At 40.2% G+C, this 22,107-nt stretch overlaps 1 protein-coding gene across 1 annotated transcript; it reads right to left on the minus strand.

The window, feature by feature from the left end:
* Positions 1–317: 317 nt before the first annotated feature.
* On the minus strand, positions 318–21,850 carry LOC149164545 (uncharacterized). Its single transcript, XM_089429521.1, has 2 exons — positions 21,016–21,850; positions 318–730 (listed from the first exon to the last, which is right to left on the minus strand). Exons 1-2 carry the CDS (start codon positions 21,848–21,850, stop codon positions 318–320), a joined length of 1,248 nt encoding a protein of 415 aa, XP_089285647.1.
* Between the last annotated feature and the right edge of the window lie 257 nt (positions 21,851–22,107).

A 22,107-nucleotide genomic window follows, 5' to 3' on the forward strand; every position in this document is an offset into this window, starting at 1 on the left:
CGGGGCATCAACAGTTTGATAGTTCCATTATCAAATACATCATCAATCTTGTAAGGCCCCATCCAATGAGAGAAAATCTTTCCCTTAAATTCCTTAAAAAAAGAATCATACAGTAATGACCAATCCCCTTTATGAAACACCTTATTCTTAATAAATTTATCATGCCATTTTTTTCTCTGCTACTGAATCACAGTAGTTCTCTGGACAACCATTAAACGAATTTCATCTATTTCATTGAGTTGTTCCAGTCAGTGTTTTTGAGCTTCCAAAAGGTCCAATCCTACTTTGAGAGCCGTTTTAAGCATATTGATCTCAAATTATATTGGAAACAATGGAGATTTACCATAGACAAGCTCAAACAGTGAAAACCCTGTTGTATCCTGCCATGATGTTTTGTATGCCCAAAGAGCTTGAGGAAGTTTTTCAACCCAATCTCGGTGATGCTTTTCCACAGTCTTTGTGAGAATGTTTTCTAATACCTTGTTCGTGTTTTCCACTTGACCGTTCACCTGAGGGTGGTATGGAGATGTTATTATGTGCTTGATCCCATACTTGTTCGTAAGTATTGCTATCATATGTGATGTAAATTGTGTTTCCCCATCTGAAACTATCTCTCTCAGGGTGTCATATCGAGCAACAGTCTCTTCAAACAAAAAGTCTGAGACAACCTGTTCCGTGGCCTTCGCCACAACCCTGGCCTCAACCCACTTTGTCATATAATATGTGCAGACTAAAATATAAACTTTTTGATGTGAAGACAGATTAAATGGGCAAACAAAATCAATATCCCATTTCTCAAAAGGTTCAAGGACCACTTGAGGCTATAACGAAATTTCATCTGATCGACCAAGTTGACCCATCCGCTGGAAGCTATCAAATCTTCAGACACAATTTCTCGCATCCTGAAAGATGGAGGGCCAATAATATCCCATCTGTAATACCTTATGTCTGGTCCATTTTTTTACAAAATGTCCCCCACAGGGGCTATCATGAGCATCCTTCATGATATCATATATGTCATCTTCGGCTACACAATGTTGAATCTGTTGGTCGATTCCTATATAAAACAAATATCTTGCTATCCATGAATAACAGGTACTATGATGAATGATCTTCTGTTTCTCCCTATATTGTTGGCATTATGATGCATGTGTTGTACTTGATGGAAACCCACTTGTAGCAGAACAACTCACTTGTATATGGTAACTAGATGAATCTACAGAAGAGATATCAGATGTGACAGAATGCATGGCAGTTGTATTTACAGATGTGATAAAATGCAGGGCAGTTCAAAGGAATCAGTTTGAAAGTAATGTACAATGGCATTATGATATAGGTGTTTCCCTTGATAGCAACTCACTCAGATGACAGTTCATAGTGCAATAGGTTAACAACAAAGGATTACAGATCAGACTCCAGAGATTGAATAAAGAGAGTACTTTAAGAAGTATACGTTGGTTCACCTTGTCCAAGTAGTGTATACACACAGGTTAACAGAACAAAAGGAGCGTATATGTATACACGCAATTTCAAAGGAGGAAAAGAGCATACATGTTGGAAAACTAAGGTTTTGGTCCAAGGTATTTAGTCCAAGGTATTTTGGTCCAAGGTATTGATCCAAGGTATTTGGTCTGAGGTATTTGGTCCGAGGAATTGACCCTAGGTATTTGGTCCAAGGTATTGGTCCTAAGTGGTTCTGGTCTAAGGTAGTGAGAAATGCCTAAAACTATATAAGGAGGAGAATATCATTAGGCCAAGGTGTGCAAGTATTGAATATCTGAGGAAGTGTTAGATCAAATATGCAGGTTATGGGTTTCTGATGCTTTCCTTGATCTGAACTAAGGATGCACCTATGTGGTTGATGATGAATGAGATCTAATAATGGATCAAGATCATAATGACTTATCATTATGTGATCTGACAATGGATAGGCTAGATCTAATTGCTAACGCAAGTTTTATCCTTTATATATGATGATCTGGGTATGTCTGAAGTCTGGAATTGCAGCGAAGTTATAAGTAAGTATTTTTAGATCTATATGTTGGTTCGCTTTGGTGAAGGTGTGTATACATGCTAGTTCGGCTCTTCCAAGTAGCGTATGCAAAAGAAAAGCTTGATGTTCAGGGATGACTGATCTATCAGATCAATACTGCTATTTTACTACTATATTACTGTTGTTTGTCAATGATGTCTTCTTAGATCTGAAAGTAGAACTGAATGTATAAGGAAATTGAGTCTGATTGATTAATTGATTGAGAAGGAAGGGTGATCCTTGTTGCTATCTATTTAGAACTCTGTAATATGACAGTAGATCTTCAAAATGTCACTAATTGGTACAGTTTGTGGTTTAGAGGTTTTATGATTTAGTATCTTTAGAGGTATACACAGGTTGGACAAAAGGAAGTAGCGTATACACGCAGGTTTGCTTCATTAAAGGAGCGTATACATTCTGACACATGCATTTTGAGGTTATAGTTTGTTCTGGTTGTTGATGCAGTGTTCTGGGTTCATATCTGTGTACTGGTTACAGTGATCTGTCTATTCCATTTGATTAATTTTGAATGAATGGTTGATTCAGTTGTGTCAGAGGTTCAGAGGTGTTAGTGATTGATTGTTTCAGTTATATCAGAGATTGATGAAGTCTGGAAAAGCTGCAAAGTTATGAGTTAATATTTGCATATCTGTACGCTGGTTGGATTTAATAAAAGAACGTATACACGCCAATTCAGCACATCAAAGTAGTGTATACATTATGAAATATGATGTTTGAAGTTTCAGTTGGTTCTAGTTGTTGATGCAGAGTTCTGGGTTCTGCTTTGTGTTTTGGTGACTATGTTCTAGTGACAGTGGTTTGATTGTTTAGATTTATTGATTTTGATTTGCTTCAGTGATGATGGGTTTTCAATGATTGATTTAGTTGTGGTTGATTCAGATATAGGTGATTGAGTTTCAGTGATTGATTGATGCAGATGTATTTGATGGTTATGGTGATTGATTCTAAGCTTCAATATTGTTGATGGGTCCAGTATGAAAATTGGATGAAATGTGGCCTACATATAGTGTTGTTGTGGTGCCTACGTACTGGTAAACATATTGGCCAGTAAAAGAGCTATGGGGTTGCATCTCCCTTCCATTAGAAGCTAGAAAATGAGAGAAGGTTGTAGCCTTCTGCAGGTGGGTGCCTGCGTATTGGTATGAGTCTGCACTAGTACAAGATTGTAAACAGATTTTCTTATTATTAAAAGAAGACAGAGATGACAGCAGCAGGTGGTTTTCACCCACATTGGGTTTCCACCTTAAATCTTGGTGTTCATGTGTGTTGCTTATGTGTGATGGTTTATTCTGTTATTACTGCACATGGTTATTGTTTGTTGTTTAATAATGTACTGATGCATTGATTAAAGATCAACATATGATGAATTAACTGAATCATAAGTTCATTGGATATATGCTGGTTGCCTTAAGAATAGTTGCGTGCACACGCGAGTTCCCTTCACTGAAGTAGCGTATATAAATCTGATTATGGAAATGAAAAGGTTATTGATTTGTAAATACTGATTCACCCCCCCTCTCAGTATTATTTCCAACAATTGGTATCAAAGCAAGTCCTTTCGCAGAATCTTGATCGTTTAAAGGAGATCTGTAGAAACAATGGGAAAGAAGCTAAAGAAGAAAGCACCTCAAAAGAAGAAGGCATCCCAAAGGAACTATGACAGTGGGAGAGACGATTAGGGATTATGTGGAAGCAACTCTTCAGATTCAGAATCACCTCAGAATGAAGATGAACAAGCAAAATAACTATCAAGTATGAATTTGTTGTCCTCTGGTGATACATTTCTTTGTTCATTTGAAGATAATGTAAGTGATAGAGAAACAACTGAATTTTATCTTATGGGTGAAAGAGAAAGAAATTAAATAGAAGCAAAATTTAAAAGGCTCATAGATATAACTAGAGATCAAGAAGATCTAATTGATAAAAGGGAATTTTCCTACAAAGAAGAAGTTACCAGATTAAAATATCAGTTGGAGGAAGGAAACAAGGTAAGGAAGCAGTAAAAAGAAAAGGAAGATCAATGTCAAAAGCTGGAGGATGAAGTGACATCATTAAGAAATGAAATAAGTGAAAAGAGTACAACAATCAAGAAACTTGAAGATAGATCCAGTTACTATGAAAGTCTTAAAGCTAAGATCCTCTCTCTAAAAGAAGATCTTGAAAAATCAAATAAGCAGAATGAAGAACTACTCCAAGCACTTGAAGAACAAGAAAACAAAGTTCTCAAATTAAGGAAACAAGTGGAAGAAGGAAGAAAAGCTGAAGAAATCATGAAGAAGCAGTATCTTGAAAAGGAAGAGAAATATCAGGTTGAGGTAAATATCCTAAAAGGTAAATTAGAAGAGAAGGATAAAATTTTACGATTTCAAGAGAGTACTAAGATTTTGGATGATATTCTTAGTAGTCAAAGGTCTCCTACCATCAAATATGGTCTTGGTTTTTGTGAAATTGTTGAAGGAGAATCTAGCTCACAAATTGAAGCAAAGAACTCTAGTGCAAAATCTGAAATTCTCAACAAGGAGATAAGACGTCAACCCCATAAACAACCAAGGAAAGAGAGTCTTCAAAGAAAATCATTTATTCCCAACTATGGAAGTGATAATCAGTTCTTTCCTCTTATGAATAATGTTGAATGTTTTATATCTCATAATTTTGGACATTTTGCATCAAGATGCAGAAGTAGAATGGTTCAAGCTAATAACCATCACACAGAAAGATCATTAGCTTCCAGGTACTTCAAGGGATATTGTTTTTCTTGCAATATGTTTGGTCACAAAGCCATTGGCTGCTATAGTAGGAATATGAAACATGTAAGATTTTATGCATGTAATAAGTTTGTACATATAGCAAAGAAATGTAGGAGAAAATTTCGGGCACCATACCAAAAGGAGAAAACATCATCGCACTCGAAGATATGGAAGAAGAAGGAAGTACAGTTAGAAAAATGTGGCATGGCATAGTATATAGACATAACAAACTTAGGGGGAGCTAAAAGTGTGAAACTTTAGTGTTCTAAATCTCATACGCAAGTTTCATGAAGATAAGTCATGTATATATGGGAGTTTGAAGCTGCACAGTCGTGTATATGTTGGTTTAAGGAAAAAGCAGTGGGACAGACTCAGGAAAAAGGGTCTGATATGGTTCAATCAATTATCTGATCTGTTTGATGATGGTTACAATCTACTGATGATATGTGGAAATGTGTTGGTCCTCATAAGTTGTTAAAAAGTTGATGTATATCTGATTGATGATGATGCCTTGATGATTCTTACTGATATATGCAATGATTAGATCTGATAGTGAATAGGTGGCACAGGTTCAGGGGGAGAATATGTATTCTTCTAATATTGCATTGTTGGCATTATGGTACCTAATGATTCTTATCAATGGTGATGATGCTTATGTGGCTAAAGTGTTTAAATGATACATCATGCTATGTTGCGGTTATAATTTGCCTATGATGATGATACTTGTATTGCTTGGGGTTACATATTTGTTATTCAGATCAGACTTATGGGTGATTGTGGATGATTTTTGATGATGCATACAGTGGATATATGTTGATTACATGGTGATCTTTATAAGGAGAAGGAGAAGTACAAAGCTTGAGTACACAACTTCATTATTTGATGATGAGTCATTCATTTCTTTTATGTTGCTGTCATCATGCCTTCAAAGATGCATAAAGTTCATATGGTGCAGTTATGATGCAGGATTCCTATAGTTCTTGGCTCTCACATGGTTGAGGATTGTCTTTGTTGATGGTATCAAGAAAGCTTGACAAATGACCATGAGCTCATGGTTTTCTAGATACATAGTTGATGGATACACATTATGTTGGATACATGGATGGTTACTTAAAGTTGCATATTGACAAATATTGTTGGTTGGTCAAGAGAATGGTGTTATTGGAGGTCTCATGAAGACATAGATATTTGAAGACATGGATATTCGGATACATGGCTTACTTAGTTACATAATGATGATGAATTCTTACCTCATGATGATAGGTTGATACTCACATGTGTTGATTATCATGGTTGATGCTTATCAGATGTGAGATGTTCCCTAGTGATGATACATGGTTGATATATTGAGGGTTTTTGTGGAAAGATCATGTTGTTTTTGATGATCATGTTATGATCATAGATGATGACTATGTTATTTTCACATACATATGATATGATGTGAATGTTTTTGTGTTACTTCTTGGAGATATGACATATGATTAGTTGATTCATGGAAGGTTATGATAAGGCTCTTTCTGCTAAGGAAACTAAGCAAGTTGATCTTGATGAGATCAAGAGGATGAGTGGATATCTATATGTGGCATAATTTGTCATAGGTTGATGTTATTTACTTTGTCATATCTTCAGAACTGATAATGGACATATACAGGTTGCGGGTCTGGATGTTGCTGACACATACTCATGGTGCAGATCATATATGATGTATGATAGTTGCTGATGACTATCATGGTCTTATTTAGATATTTGGTCTTTGTTATAAATATCATGTATATCACTCGATGAAAAGGTCATATAAAGGCCCATGATGTAATAATATGTCTCTGTCTGTCATAGTCTTTTGATGAGTCCTTTTTGGTCATATGATGTAATTTGTACCCCCACTATGCATGGGAAGGATGATGTAATAATTGCTATATTTCAGTCATGTATAAACAATTGGTATATCCCCACTTGGTTGGGTGGATGAGTCAAATTTGGTATATCCCCACTTGGTTGGGAGATTGATGTATGTATGAGTCATTGGTGATAGGAAGGTCAAACTCACATAGTTGAGTTATAGAGTCATGTTATTATTTTGGAAAATATTTTTGCAGACTCTGCATGTGCTCAGGGGGAGCATGGATGGTATAGTGCATCTCAGCATGTACAAAGGGGGAGTTTAATCAGAAAATTCAGCATGTGCCTAGGGGGAGCATGATCAATGTTCATATTCAGCTATTTAGATATGTACCCTTGATATCAAAGGGGGAGAATAACTTGGCCTGCCCTTTGCCCTTGATGTCAAAGGGGGAGAGTATTTTGGTGTTGCTTGTTATCTCTAACAGTTTCTATAGCTTGCAGTAATCAACACCAACATGGTTGTCATCAAGTCCAAAGAGGGAGATTGTTAGCGTTATGATGCATGTGTTGTACTTGATGGCAACCCACTTGTAGCAGAACAACTCACTTGTATATGGTAACTAGATGAATCTACAGAAGAAATATAAGATGTGACAGAATGCATGGCAGTTGTGTTTACAGATGTGACAAAATGCAGGGAAGTTCAAAGGAATCAGTTTAGAAGAAATGTACAATGGAATTATGATACAGGTGTTGCCCTTGATGGAAACTCACTCAGATGACAGTTCACTGTGCAGCAAGTTAACAGTAAAGGATTACAGATCAGACTACAGAGATTGAAGAAAGAGAGTAGTTTAAGAAGTATATGCTAGTTGACCTTGTCCAAGCATTGTATACATGCGGGTTAATAGAACAAAAGAAGCGTATACGTATACACGCACTTTCAAAGGAGGAAAAGAGCATACATGTTGGAAAACTAAGGTTTTGGTATGAGGTATTTAGTCCAAGGTATTTTGGTCCAAGGTATTGATCCAGGGTATTTGGTCCGAGGTATTTGGTCTGAGGAATTGACCCTAGGTATTTGGTCCAAGGTATTGGTCCTAAGTGGTTCTGGTCCAAGGTATTGAGAAAGGCCTAAAACTATAAGGAGGAGAAGATCATTAGGCCAAGGTGTGCAAGTATTGAATATCTAATGAAGTGTTAGATCAAATATGTAGGTTATGGGTTCTGATGCTTTGCTTGATCTAAACTAAGGATGCACCTATGTGGTTGATGATGGATGAGATCTAATGATGGATCAAGATCGCAATCACTTATCATTATGTGATCTGACAATGGATAGGCTAGATCTGATTGCTAATGCATGTTTTATCCTTTATATATGATGATCTAGGTATGTATGAAGTCTGGAATTGTAACGAAGTTATAAGTAAGTATTTGTATATCTATACACTGGTTCGCTTTGGTGAAGGTGCGTATACACACTAGTTCAGCTCTTCCAAGTAGTGTATGCAAAAGAAAATCTTGATGTTCAGGGATGACTAATCTATCATATCAATACTGTTGTTTTACTGCTATATTACTGTTGTTTGTCAATGATGTCTTCTTAGATCTGAAAGTAGAACTGAATGTATAAGGAAATTGAGTCTGATTGATTGATTGATTGAGAAGGAAGGGTGATCCTTGTTGCTATCTGTTTAGAACTCTGTAATATGACAGTAGATCTTCAGAATGTCACTGATTGGTACAGTTTTTGGTTTAGAGGTTTTATGATTTAGTATCTTTAGAGGTATACGCAGGTTGGGCAAAAGGAAGTAGCGTATACACACAGGTTTGCTTCATTAAAGGAGCGTATACATTCTGACACATGAATTTTGAGGTTACAATTTGTTCTGGTTATTGATGCAGTGTTCTGGGTTCATATCTCTGTACTAGTTACAGTGATTTGTCTGTTCCAATTGATTGGATGAATTTGATTAAGTTTGAATGAATGGTTGATTTATTTCTGTCAGAGGTTCAGAGGTGTCAGTGATTGATTGTTTTAGTTATATCATAGATTGATGAAGTCTGGAAAAGCTACAAAGTTATGAGTTAATATTTGCAGATCTCTACACTGGTTGGATTTGATAAAAGTGCGTATACACACCGGTTTGGCACATCAAAGTAGTGTATACATTATGAAATATGATTTTTGAAGTTGCAGTTGGTTCTGGTTGTTGATGGAGAGTTCTGGGTTCTGCTTTGTGTTCTGGTGACTGTGTTCTAGTGATAGTGGTCTGAATGTTCAGATTGATTGATTGTGATTTGCTTCAATGGTGATGGGTTTTCAATGATTGATTCAATTGTGGTTGATTCAGATATTGATGATTAAGTTTCAGTGATTGGTTGATGCAAATGTATTTGATGGTTATGGTGATTGATTCTAAGATTCAATATTGTTGATGAGTCCAGTATGAAAATTCGATGAAACATGGCCTACATATAGTGTTGTTGTATACCAGGAGTATCGAGTGTGAAAATTTATGAAACGTGGTCCCTGAAAGAATAGAGAAGGTTGTAGTTTTCTATAGGCTAGCGCCTATGTACTAGTAAACATATCAGCTAGTACAAAAGCTAGGGTGTTGCAACTCCCTTCTAGTAGAAGCTGGAAAACGAGAGAAGGTTGCAGCCTTCTGCAGGTGGGTGCCTGCATACTAGTATGAGTCTGCACTAGTACAAGATTGTAAATAGATTTTCTTATTATTAAAAGAAGACATAGACGATAACAGCAGGTGGTTTTCACCCACATTAGGTTTCCACCTTAAATCTTGGTGTTCATATGTGTTGCTTATGTGTGATGGTTTATTCTGTTATTACTGCACATGGTTACTATTTAATGTTTAATAATGTACTGATGCACTGATTAAAGATCAACATCTGATGAATTAACTGAATCATAATTTCACTGGATATACGCTGGTTGCCTTAAGAATAGTTGCGTGCACATGCGAGTTCCCTTCACTGAAATAGTGTATATAAATCTGATTATGGAAACGAAAAATTTATTGATTTGTAAATACTGATTCACGCCCCCTCTCAGTATTATTTCCAACATGTATGACAAATGCTTGGGTACCTTCGCTGTAGCAAGATAATTAGAAATATATGCATACCACAGAGTGTGAGTAGAAATTGCAAAACGATATTCATCCAGAAAATTATCTTCTACAGGTGTACCTCCATCATTAGTATCTAATCTAGACAAGAAGTCAACAACTACATTATCCTTTCCTGGTTTATCTATGATGGTGATATAAAATTCTTTAAGTAATAATAATCACCTTGTGACACACCCAGGAGTTACAGGTTTATTCATCAAGTACTTGGCTGTTGCATGGTCAATATGCACAAAAGTAGGATATCTAGTAATGTAATGCCGAAATTTATTAACAACATAAATAACAGCCAAAAAGTCCTTTTTTGTTATTGCATAGTTTAATTCAGTAGGTGTCAAATTATTGCTGACATAGTATACCGCATAAGGGTTCTTGTCCTCTTGTTGTCCACAAACTACCCCTGTTTTTGTTCGATAGGCATCAATGTGGATGTGAAACAAGACTTGGCAGATTAGTTACTTGATTTTTGCAAAAGCCTCTTCCCACTCATCTTTCCACAAAAATTCTACATCTTTAGTTAACAGCTGAAAAAGTGGGAATGCTATTCTAGAAATATTTTCGACAAACCATCTATAATAGCTAAAGCAACCAATAAAACTATGTACCTACGTCAGTGTCTTTGGTATAGGAAAATGCAATATTACTGTTGGCTTGAGGGGGCCTGACCTAGGTTTGGAGTTAATTAGCCAAACAAATCCCGACACTACTGGCCCTTTCGCCATCATCCCGCAGAGCGCGAACTGAAGTCTCACCCAAAGTAGTATGGGGGGGATGCTGGAACCAAGTTTCCGCACCCTTGAGATGTCTGAGGTGCCGATTTAGTCCAACTGTGCATACCTTCGCGCAAGTCACTTCATGCACTATCCTGACCTTCAATACCTTTGAAATATGTTATAATCGCTTTTTGCACAGACCTAACCAAGGGCTGAGATGATTTCACGCTGCTATGGAAGCGTCCTGCACTATTTCCCCAAATTACACCGTGTATCTTACTTATCTTCTTAAACATCTTAGTTAACTTTGCATAAACATATATTCTATCTTGAATTCACTTATTCAACACATTCATACATATTTGCACATCATGTAAGCATTAAAAGTGCAATGTATATTCAATGTAATAGATGCATAAAATAGGAAATAAATACGTAGAATGGATATGAAACTTCTCTTTCTTAATGATTAAAATGTTACAGGCTCAACTTCCCTTGCACACTCAGCTATAGGGGTCTACACACTCAGCTACGAACTACTAGGCCTCCGCGCGCTTAGCTGCAGAGCCTTGTCCTACTCTATGACCCAAAACTAGAATATACACTTCATATATGACTCAATCCTTCATCCTTATCCTCATTATTCCATGATCTATTTGTTGTTTAGAGCCTCCTTATTATACAATCCCATGGCCTGAAAACCATGGGTAGATATCTACAGCTGAAATTACATTACAAAATTGAGGGCGGACAACCCTATGACTTTTTTACAAACTGCATGCTCCGCACCCACAAAATGTGGAGTCTTTACATCAGGGTTACAACTTTTGACCAAAATCTGGGCTCTAAGCCCCAAAACTTCCCTTGGGGGATCTCGCGGCCAACAAGCCCCCAACACAAACATTGTGACTCACCCTCGAGTCACTCTATTGGTATGGAGATCGTTGCACGAAGACCTCCCAACTATGCCAGGATCGCTGCAAGATCAGCAATGCACTAAGCAACTACCTATTGTACCTCCTAAACACACTGTTTAGAGACTGTTGTAGCTGAACTGCTTTCCTAAACCTATTCTTATGATCCTTGCATCTGCGCGAGCTTTGCTTCAATAGAGGCTGTAATGACATATGCCTCATCAATCCACAGATGTAACCGCACCTTCAAAACTATTTCCTTATGTCGAGCAGCATCCACCTGATCCTTGAGCACTTTTTCCTGTTGCATCTGCATGAACCTCTGTTTAAGGGAAATCGTCTGCTCGGTCCCTTTTACTTCATCATATTTATGATGTATCTCATGCCCCTCTGTTTCTAGGCATTGTATGTTCAAGTCCTCCTACAGAGTGGTGAGAACCTCAAACAACTCTTCGAACAACTTTGTGCAATCTTTCACTACACTGTTGACCTCCGTTATTGTTGTTGTAATTCCGCTTGTGCGTTGTTCCTTAACCTTTGGTAGATTTGAAGGTTGTGCCTTCAATTGTAGTTTGGCTATATGAAGGTTCAACTCCAACTAAACCTTAGCCATCTCTTCCTTTTCCTCGCGCACCCTTGCTACTAGTTTCCGGATGCACGCCCCCGCTGGTTCCTTTATTTGGATGGCCAGCTCTGGGACCATCTGGTAGGCTTCCTTGACCACCTGCACTATCTGTCGGTTATGTGCCACTACCTTGTCATGCTGCGAGCTCAACTATTCAATTTTGATGCACTGCGAGCTCATGACCTAGAGTGTGCGACCCTCTCTGGCTCGCAATTCTGCAGTAACTCCATCTTGCAAAATGTAGAGTGTCTCCCGAGGGAGCGCAACCATATTTATCTCGATCCCCTTCATCCCACTGAACATAGGCCTATTGGCCTCATTTTTTGTAACAAGTGCTCCCTCTGGTAACACTATAGTGTTGTTCATTCTGACGCGCAACATTTCCTCAAGCGCTGACATGCCTACAGCGAGGTTGGTTGACAGAGTGCTAGCCTATGGAGTGCGCACCTGCAACTCCTGTATCTGTGCCCGGAGGGCCTTTAACACCATCTGGTTTTCCTCCGCAAAAACTATTGGAGGGCCTCTGTGGTGACATCTCTCACCGTCTCCCTAATGTCATGCAGATCCTCCTCAGTGAGGGTGATTGGGTTGAAAGAAGTTTTCGAAGCCTTCGACTTCTTTCACAGCCCTACCTACTCTCATGGGTGCTATTGTTTTAGCTGTTTGGACGCTGTCTATAGGTCTGTGCCACCTTGCTCTATATCTGTTTCTTGTTTGAGCAAAGGCAACTTCTGGCCTTCACGCTCCTCCTCTACTACCTTTTGCTAATCTTCCGCCGCCTTCGTAGTGTCGCGTGCCTCCTAGTCCTTAGTTGCTGCTACTTCATTCCTTCGCTTCTTTGCTAACTGTGCCATCCGCAGTTTTTCTTCATCCATTTTCCTCTGTGCAGTAGACTTCTCTACTTCCACCATGGGGCCAGATAGAAAACGCCACCTTTATGGCCACCACTCAAGGACGACAAATATGACATCATCTGTCACCAAATAAGGGAGCTCGTGCCAAGTCTTCGCGGGGTCCTTCCTCACCCTAATGTACACGTGGTGGAAATCTGCCTTGAACTCCACGAAGCTCTGTAGACTGTTATAGACTATGGGCGATAACCGCGGCTTGCGATTAATCCCCATTTTGATGTTCATCTCCATGAACACCCAGAATATCTTACTGTCCCTGATCCTCTGCGCATCTCTAGTTGCCCACAGCGAAGCGTACTTCGCTACCTCCGAAAGGTCCTGCATAATTGTTGGGAACTAGCTGTCCTCAAGAAATTCCCATGCCACCAACACGATGGACAACAACAACCACGCATAATCAAAAGTCTTCCCCTGCTCCTATGCCTCGCAACAATTCTCAAGGAACTCGCCGCACAAGTAGTTTGTCCAGTTAAAATAGACCCCTTCTATGCATTACGTGGCAAGTGCAACCACTGATGCGGGCACCTCATCTGCGCGACTCTTCCGCATAACATTTCTAGTCAATATCTATGTCATGACTTTAAATGCAATGTTTTTGATGCTGGAAATCGTGTATCCTCTCTTCTTCTTCTTCAGCTTGAACTTCTTCTTCATGGCCTTTGCAATGGCCAAATCATCACTTTTACCCTCTGAGATGTTTGCTGGGTTCTCCCCTTTGCAAGGGAGCCGGATAATTTTGTGAATTAAGTGGTCCATGATGGGGATGGGCTCCTCTAGCCACAAGAACCCATCATGCACCAGGTAGAGCAGCTGCATGATGACAAAAATAGTCACTAGGTGCAATGGTAATGCAGCACCCAGAGTAGGTTTAATATTCCTGCCTTTTCTACACCTCTCAGCCACTTACACATCTCCAACTCTATAACTCCCATTGGTGCGTCTTTCTTCTGGTGCATGAGCTGTGTGGTTCACAAATGTGGGTACCTCTCATGGTCCGCGAGATCCCAGTCTTCAAATTTTAGTGCATTCACTTTCCCCAAGTGTGCTCCATCGAAAATGATGTCGTCGGGGAGCAGCGGAGTCTACAGAGAGCTTTTGCTCTCATTGAGATCTTTGGGCACCCTTGCTTTTCCCTTCTGCGGAGGAACATATGCAGGCAGCCTGGTCAGAGGGTCTGTACCCTAGGTTTCTACCTCCGTCTCTACATCCTCCTCCTCCTCTACCAAGATTTCTTTAAAGTATTCCTCCTCATTGGCTTCCAAATTGATTGCCTTCCCCTTTTTTTCCATGGTAAGCCTAGTCCTTAACGGATTCCTAGGGGACATGTGCACCGGTACCATAGGTTGCTTATCTTTCTTGGGTCTCAGCATGCATGGAAATTTAGGGATTTTTGTGACTATCCTGACACTTTCTGGGGCTTCTCCTACCGTCATGGCCTACGCGGCCTCCTCAATGGTCATTGCTCTGGTATCCATGGCTTCCTCAGGTGCGACCATAGTGCTATTCCACAATTCTCTCAATGGTTCGGGTAAGTTCTCAAACAACGAATTCACCTTCAACAAAATGAACAAGTCTGGGTTCATGAATGTTTGGGTGTGCAACAGCTCAGTTCTCAAATTGCGAAGTGCTATTTGTTGGAAAACCATTTGCAATTTATAATGCCTTTTGAATTTGAATTCTACCGTTCCTCGCACATTTGGTCCATTAATGCTCAGTTGGTAGCATATTTTCAAGAATCTAGCCCATAAAGTTTGCCTTAAATGCCTACCACCCGCTCCATTTGGTCTCAAACCAAGCATCACATCGTGAATAGTGACTGTAATGGTCACTTTCCAGCTGACATGCACAGTAGTTCATCTACCCTCGCACTGTTGCAGACCCTACGACACTTCGCTACTACGCACAGACCTGACATTGCGCGGCTCCTGGGCAGAGTGGTTTAAAGTTCCACGCCTCCTTTCAGCTGCCTGGAGTGCTAATACTGTGCTTATGTCGGCTAGTCAGATGGTCGGGCCACTTGTGTATGTCTTCAAATGACTGCCATTGACTTTTTCTGGGAAGAGTTCTCCATTTAACTTTACCAAATGCACCATGCCACCATCTGTGATCTCCTTAATAACATATGGTCCCAGCCAATGCACTCTGAGTTTCCTTGGGAATTTATCGAACTTACTATCATACAACAACACCAAATAATTCACCTTGAAGGTGCACAACTTAATATGTCGATCGTGCCAAGGCCTTTCACGTTGCTTTTGGAGTTGCTAGTGAAATCCAACCAAAAATCGTTCTTCTTTGAGCTCCTCCAACTGCGAGAGTCTCTTGTCCAGGGATCCGCGATCCGTCATACCTGTGAGCACCGCTATGCGTAGACTAGGCATGATGTATTCCATAGGCATTATAGCTTCCACTCCATAGACAAGCCTAAAAGGTGTCTGTCCCGTCAGTTCTTTCATGTCGTCCTATAATCCCATAATACTGCGGGTATGCGCAGGTCCCAATCACTTCGTTGTGCATTGCATACCTTGTTCAGCGCGTTTCATACCTTGTTGAATGTTTTTGCATGGATAACCTTCTGCACAATTTTTCTCCCTATGTAATGTCTCCCCAACATTAAGAGCCATTTTCACATTTACCCCCCCCAACACATGTTTATTGATCATACCTTTCAATGCAGAGTTCATGTGCATCCGCATAGGTTGTTTTCCATATGCCTGCGTCCACATGGCCAGACTCATGCGCGGATCATCCAATCCATTGTATTTGTGTGTCAATCACACCCTAGGCTTCCCAAACCGCATGCACATCATTCTCCTACATTTGCGTCAGTCGTCAAAGCTCCCTTTGTGTGTACCCCACCACCTCATGGGCGTAGCATGCAGTACCCAATCCAAGGCCTAGAAGCATTGCTTTTCCAGTGCCTCCCTTTCAAATTTATTCAAGAAGGTATCTACCTCACTTAGGCCATCATAAGTAAGCAGGTCTCTTACTTCTGTTGATACGCAGAGCAGTGACCTTGTCATCATATTCCAATTTAGTGTAGTTACCTTGTGTAACCGATTCTGCCATCGCCTATATTTCCTCATCTGAATCCAAAGTACAGGAGATTTCGTGCTGCCACGCAATCCACCCATCCGCGGTGGGATTCGCCTAGTCTTGGTTTCGCATTGTTATCTTATAGACGCAGTCCAAATCATCATCACTTTCATAGTCGCGCATCGGCTCCGTATAACGTGATCCTTCAGTAGGGTCTAGGGGTATAATTACGCGTAGTGACTTCTTTTCAAAAATCATTTTTCGCTTTTCCAGATTAATCACCCCATTCATGTCAGTGGCCCAATCAATTCCTAAGAGCGCGGGGTAGGGATTGCTGTCATCAACAATATTTATCACTTCAAAGTCTGCTAGCACGCTTTCTCCCTCAATGTCCATGGTTATTCCCTACAATCACCCCATGGGTATTATTTTATGTTGGTTCGCCATTCACAGTTGAATAGGAGACCACTATAGCGTAGGTCTCCCCATTCGCTCCCATGTCTGCTTTGGTAGAACATTCGCATCTAATCCTAAATCCAAGATAACTTGATCCATCTCATATTCTTTGATCTGCACGGTTAGTCTCATTTCTCTTCCCGTTCTTGTCTTTTGTTTTCCGATCTTCTTGACTACACGTGATTCTCCTGGTGCGGTCCCAACGCATCTGTTAATGAGTTCCTATAACCCTTTTATAGCTTTACTGTCATGTAGTAACTTCACAGATGTCTCCAAGAATGTTGTGAGCATGGATGGGTCCATCTCTGGCTCCGGTCTATATTTGCTTCCTAAAGTGGAGGCATCAACAAAGCTCTTCTTAGCTTCCACGAAGGTTTCCCAAGTGCGCTCCAAATCAAACTCCACTTCTTTCACTGGAGCTTCATGAACCCAAGTACTATCTTCTGGTTGTTTGCCTTTGTCATCTCCCATCGCAATTCCACTTTGGAGCACAACGTTTACATTCATATCTTCCTCGCGCAGCTTAGACCTCATCATCTACAGGTTCTGAGTCGGGGGAGGTGATAACGCTCCTTTGTCGCGTATCCCCGCGTATCCTAGCTATCAGTGTAGGACAATATTTTGTATCATGATCAAACAAGTTGTAGTACAAACATGACGGGCACGTTGGATTTGTAAAATCATGGGCATAATGTCCTGGCCCTCCGCAATTGTAGCATATCAACTGTCCACGACCTCTTCTAGGTCCTCCTCTGCCTCAGCCTCGTCTGCACCCCTGAAATCCTGTTCGCGCCATTCCCGCATTCTAGTCATGGGGCCGCGTTTCAGCCTGAACTCTGTAGGTGGGAGTTCTATCCATCATTAGCTCATAGGTTCTACAAGTGCGCTCATCGTGTCCCACTGACCTACAAAAGTTGCAGAACAACTGTTGTGAATTTTGTGTATACTACTATAACAAGTGACAATTGTTCATGGCATGTTTCCTAGCTATTTGACAAATTGCGCACCACAAAGCAGTAGCCGTGCTGGGTCCTGATTGTGCTTCCAGCCTTAACAACATTAGTCCTCCTCCTGCAAGCTAATTTCCGAAAACCGGGCAATGGTCCTTATCATGACCCTGACCCTTGTATTTTACACACCACACCTCTTCACGCACTTCTGGTCGAGTTGTCCTGTCCTGTTTCAGACTCTACATCTCAAAGTATAAATTCTTTAGTTGCATGTGGATTTGTTGAACTCCCAAGTTAGGATCCTGCTTTGGGGTCTCACACAGCCTCATCGCGATCTCTAAAGCCTCTGCCTGAGTCATTAATTTTTGTTGTGATAGCGCACTCCTCAGATGTGGTGTTAGCGAAGCTACAAACCATTCACGATGTTGTCCATCCGTCAGATTCATATTAGCTTCGTGAATCATACATTTCAGCCTCTAATCCAGCTCCTAAGCAGTCTTGCCTGGTAGCATCGTGATCTCTTTGAATCCAATGATTGACTATGCTTCAGACTTCAGTGTGCTAAATTCTCTGTTTAGCGCTACTTGGATATTCGCGATTCTTGCATTTGGATTATCATTGGAGTGCTTAATATACCTGGTCAATGCGCGGTCCTGTAGGGTGCTAACCAGTGTCACTTTCTTTATATTTTCATTTGTAACTCTTGAACTTCCCATACAGCCCTTACCACGAACCAGAATTGGTCTGGATCCTCATTTCCCAAACCCTTGAACACAAGCAACTTCACTGTGCTTGCCATATTGAATCGCAGTGGTGGAGGAGGTGGTACGGGTGAAGATGGAGGTGATGCTGGTGAAGCTAGTGGTAGTGTGGGTAGAGGTGGTATTCATGGAATTCTTTACCTTATCAAATGGATCGCACTTCGTGGTGAGACCTTCTCAAGTTCTTCCTCGTCCCCTCGCAGAGGTGAAATCAAGGGGCTAGTTTCGGATCACTTACTTTCTTGGTTCTTGTAAGCTTTTCCACTTCGCGTAGCCCTGAACACCAAGGTAACTATATAACCCTCTTTTCACAAAATAACATTTTAATCCAAGTATTCAAAGACTTTATGTACTTACCTTGCAGTCCCTTGAGAAAGCGTCACTCTGCCTCGCTATAACTGACTGAGGTGTCAACCGTGAACTTAGTAATGAATCCTCCTATAATCTAATCAAACCAATGATCAACAGCGCACGATATTATCTTTTGATGCTTCCAACCTTTGCACTAACTCTGGGGTCCACACAATAGGATTGTCGAGTTTCCACCTTCCTTGGCTATCTGCTAGCTTCGCGATCCACTCGTACAACTCAGTAGGGAAATACGCGAAGAAGATTTTGTGGATCTCTGTGTACAGGTAACAGTCTAACCACTCTTTTTTTTATAGTCATGGGTTCCTTTTCTCCTACACTGCGAACTCGTGAATTCTTTTGTCCAACCAGCCTTCAATTTCCTTCTTAGTTGGATTCCAGTGATATGAATTCAGACATCTCTATGCAAATTTCGGTCCTGGCAATGGAACCATTTGTTGGCTTGAGGGGGCCTGACCCAGGTTTGAAGTTAATTAACCAAACAAATCCCTACACTACTGGCCCTTTCGGCATCAACCCACAAAGGACGGATTGAAGTCTCACCCGAAGCAGTATGGGGGGATGCTGGAACCAAGTTTCCACACCTTTGAGATGTCTAAGGTGTCGATTTAGTCAAACTGTGCCTACCTTCACGCAGGTCACTTCGCGCACTGTCCTGACCTTCAATACCTTTGCGATCTGTTATAATCGCCTTTTACGCAACCCTAACCAGGGGCTAAGATGCTTTCGCGCTGCTATGGCAGCGTCCTGTGCTATTTCCCCAAATTACACCGCATATCTTACTTATCTTCTTAAATATCTTAGTTAACTTTGTGTAAACAAATATTCTATCTTGCATTCACTTATTCAACACATTCTTACATATTCGCGCATCATATAAGCATTAAAATTACAATGTATATTCAGTGTAACAGATTCATAAAACAGGAAATAAATACGCAGAATGGATATGAAACTTCTCTTTATTAATGCTCCAACCATTATAGGCTCGATTCACCCTACACACTCAACTGTGGACTACTAGGCCTCTGCACACTCAGTGCCAGAGCCTTCTCCTACTCTACGACCCAAAACTAGACTTTACACTTCAGATACAACTCAATCCTTCATCCTTATCCTCATTATTCCATGATCTATTTATTACTTAGAGCCTTGCTCTATTTATACAATCCCATGGTCCATGGACCATGGGTAGATCTCTATAACCGACATTACATTACAAAATTGAGGGCAAACAACCCTATGACTCTTTTACAAACTACATTCTTCGCGCCCACAAAATCTGGAGTCTTTACATAGGGGTTACAACTTTTGACTAAAATCTGGGCTCTAAGCCCCAAAACTTCCCTTAGGGGATCCCGCGCCCAACAATTACCTCTACCTTGGCCATATCAAATTGAATTCCAATAGCTGAAAGCAAGTGTCCCAACAACATACCCTCTTCTCTCATCATATGACACTTAAATTTACTTAGAGAAACAATCATTTGTATGCATCGTTTAAGCATCTTCTCCAAGCTTTCCAACCCTTCCTCAGATGATCCCCTATATGGTGTAAAATCATCCATATATATCTCGACATTGTCATTGACTAGATCAAAGAACATCCCTAATATTTCCTTCTAGAAGGTAGTAGGGGAATTACAAAGACCAAATGGAAGGACCCGGTATGCGAAAGCCCCCCAAGGGCATGTAAAAGTGGTTTTACCTTGATCTCCAGGAGCTATTTGGATTTGGTTATACCCACTAAACCCATCCAAGAAGGAAAAAACCTTCTTCCCAGCTAAGGTATCAAGGATTTGGCCAATGAAGAGTAAGGGAAAAAAATCCTTCAAGCTTGCTTTGTTGAACTCACTACAGTCCACCAAATCCACCACTTACCATTCTTTTTAGGAACAATAACTAGCGGAGACACCCATTGACTATCCGAGATAGGGTAAATAAATCCTACATCTAGAAACTTCTGAAGTTCTTCCTTGACAATATTTTTGAGAGCGGGGTTCATTCATCTTTCAGGATGTCTCACAGGTCGACAATCTTCTTTAATGTATATATGCTGAGTGCATAAATCAGCAGGGATACCCTTCATATCTGTATAATCCCATGTGAATCCTTCCTTATGTTCATGCAAGAATTTCAGGAGTTTTTTCGGTCTGGGATGGTGAAAGATTCTGGTTAATATTCAATGTCTTCCTAGATCAATTTCTATAGGGATACTATCATAGGGTGAAATTACAGGAATATATCTGTCTTCAATTCTTGATTCAATAGTTTCCTGCATTTCGCAGCTCATAACAAATTCTAGAAATTGACAAGTTGTATCATAAACGACATGGGGGTTACTGATAAAATTATTATTAGTATCATCTTCTATTTCATTTTTAAAACAGAGGGCTTGGCTAATAGTAAGGACTAGTATGGTTTCCTCTCTTTCGGCTTTAGTTCCTTCTAAAGGCGGGGAATTTTGTTTAAATGTTGTTTTACCTGATGAACTTGGTTCTGCAGGGGGGTAAAGAATAAGGTTCTTTGTATCTTCCCCATTAGATATCACCATATTTCTTGACCGACATCCGATATAGGCATCTGTAGTTGCTAGCCAAGGTCTTCCTAAAATCAAAGGGTGACCACCAACTGGGGATTGTGTATGTAATACCAGAAGATCAACGAGATAACACCATGAGTCTACTGAAATTGTTATGTCTTCCAATTTTCCTATCGGCCTTACTGTAGATCTATATGCTAATTCCAAGATAGTAGGAGTTGGTTTTAGATTTCGTAGACCTAATGTGAGCATAGTTTCAGATGTGATAACATTAATTGCAGCCCCCAAATCTACCAGTACATTTGGGATGTCAACCCCATTAATCTGCACTATCAGAATTGGGTTCCCTGGATCTCCATATTTCATAGGCACAGATTTTCCCAACATAATGTCTGATAGCTTCCCCATAACATGAATGGTAAGTAGATCTTTTTTTTTCTTTCTAGGTTTCTTGGAACAATATTCTCTAATTGTCTTAGCATAAATAGGCACATCCCTCATAGCTTGGAGTAAGGGAATTTTGAAAAATAGGTTTTGCAGTTCCCCTAAAAGGTCAAATTCTAGTTGAGGATTCTGTTTACTCAAGGCTAATCTCTCAGGATAAGGCAAATCAGTTGGGCAGCCCTGAGTAACACCCGAACGAGGAGGGGGGTGTTTGACAAAATTCTGATTTGACTCATTCTCGGCTACTTGGGATTCTGGTTCTAGATCTTCATCACCAATATGTTCAACGATAATTGGTGAAGTCTGAGCATTCACCACCTGACCAGATCGCATATTTATCTCATTACATTCTGCAGTAGAAATGTTATATGAAGGAAGGTTGAGTGTGTCAGTCTATTGAGCACCCTTATTATTAGGATTTGGATTAGGTTGGATAGGAGGCTGAGGGTGAGGAGGAGTACTGGAGGGAATACTGGAAGGTAGTTGTAGTTGTTGTTGTTGGATAAGTCAAGTAAATTGACCAGGAGGAGGGGAAGGCCCTCGCCAATTCTGAAACCATGAAGGGTTTGAACTAGACTGAGGGAACCAAG

The sequence above is a fragment of the Pinus tabuliformis genome, chromosome 5_1 (assembly GCF_031772625.1).
Source record: "Pinus tabuliformis cultivar Carrire ecotype Pingquan chromosome 5_1, CPIR1, whole genome shotgun sequence".
NCBI classification, from domain to species: domain Eukaryota; kingdom Viridiplantae; phylum Streptophyta; class Pinopsida; order Pinales; family Pinaceae; genus Pinus; species Pinus tabuliformis.

Bases quoted from the DNA above. Each gene is read 5' to 3' on its own strand.
- LOC149164545 (XM_089429521.1), bottom strand. From the start codon at position 21,850: ATGCGATCTGGTCAGGTGGTGAATGCTCAGACTTCACCAATTATCGTT. The intron at 731-21,015 runs GTAAAACAACAT...TTTATATTTTAG, and splicing joins TGCAGAACCAAGTTCATCAG to TCTGCACATATTATATGACA.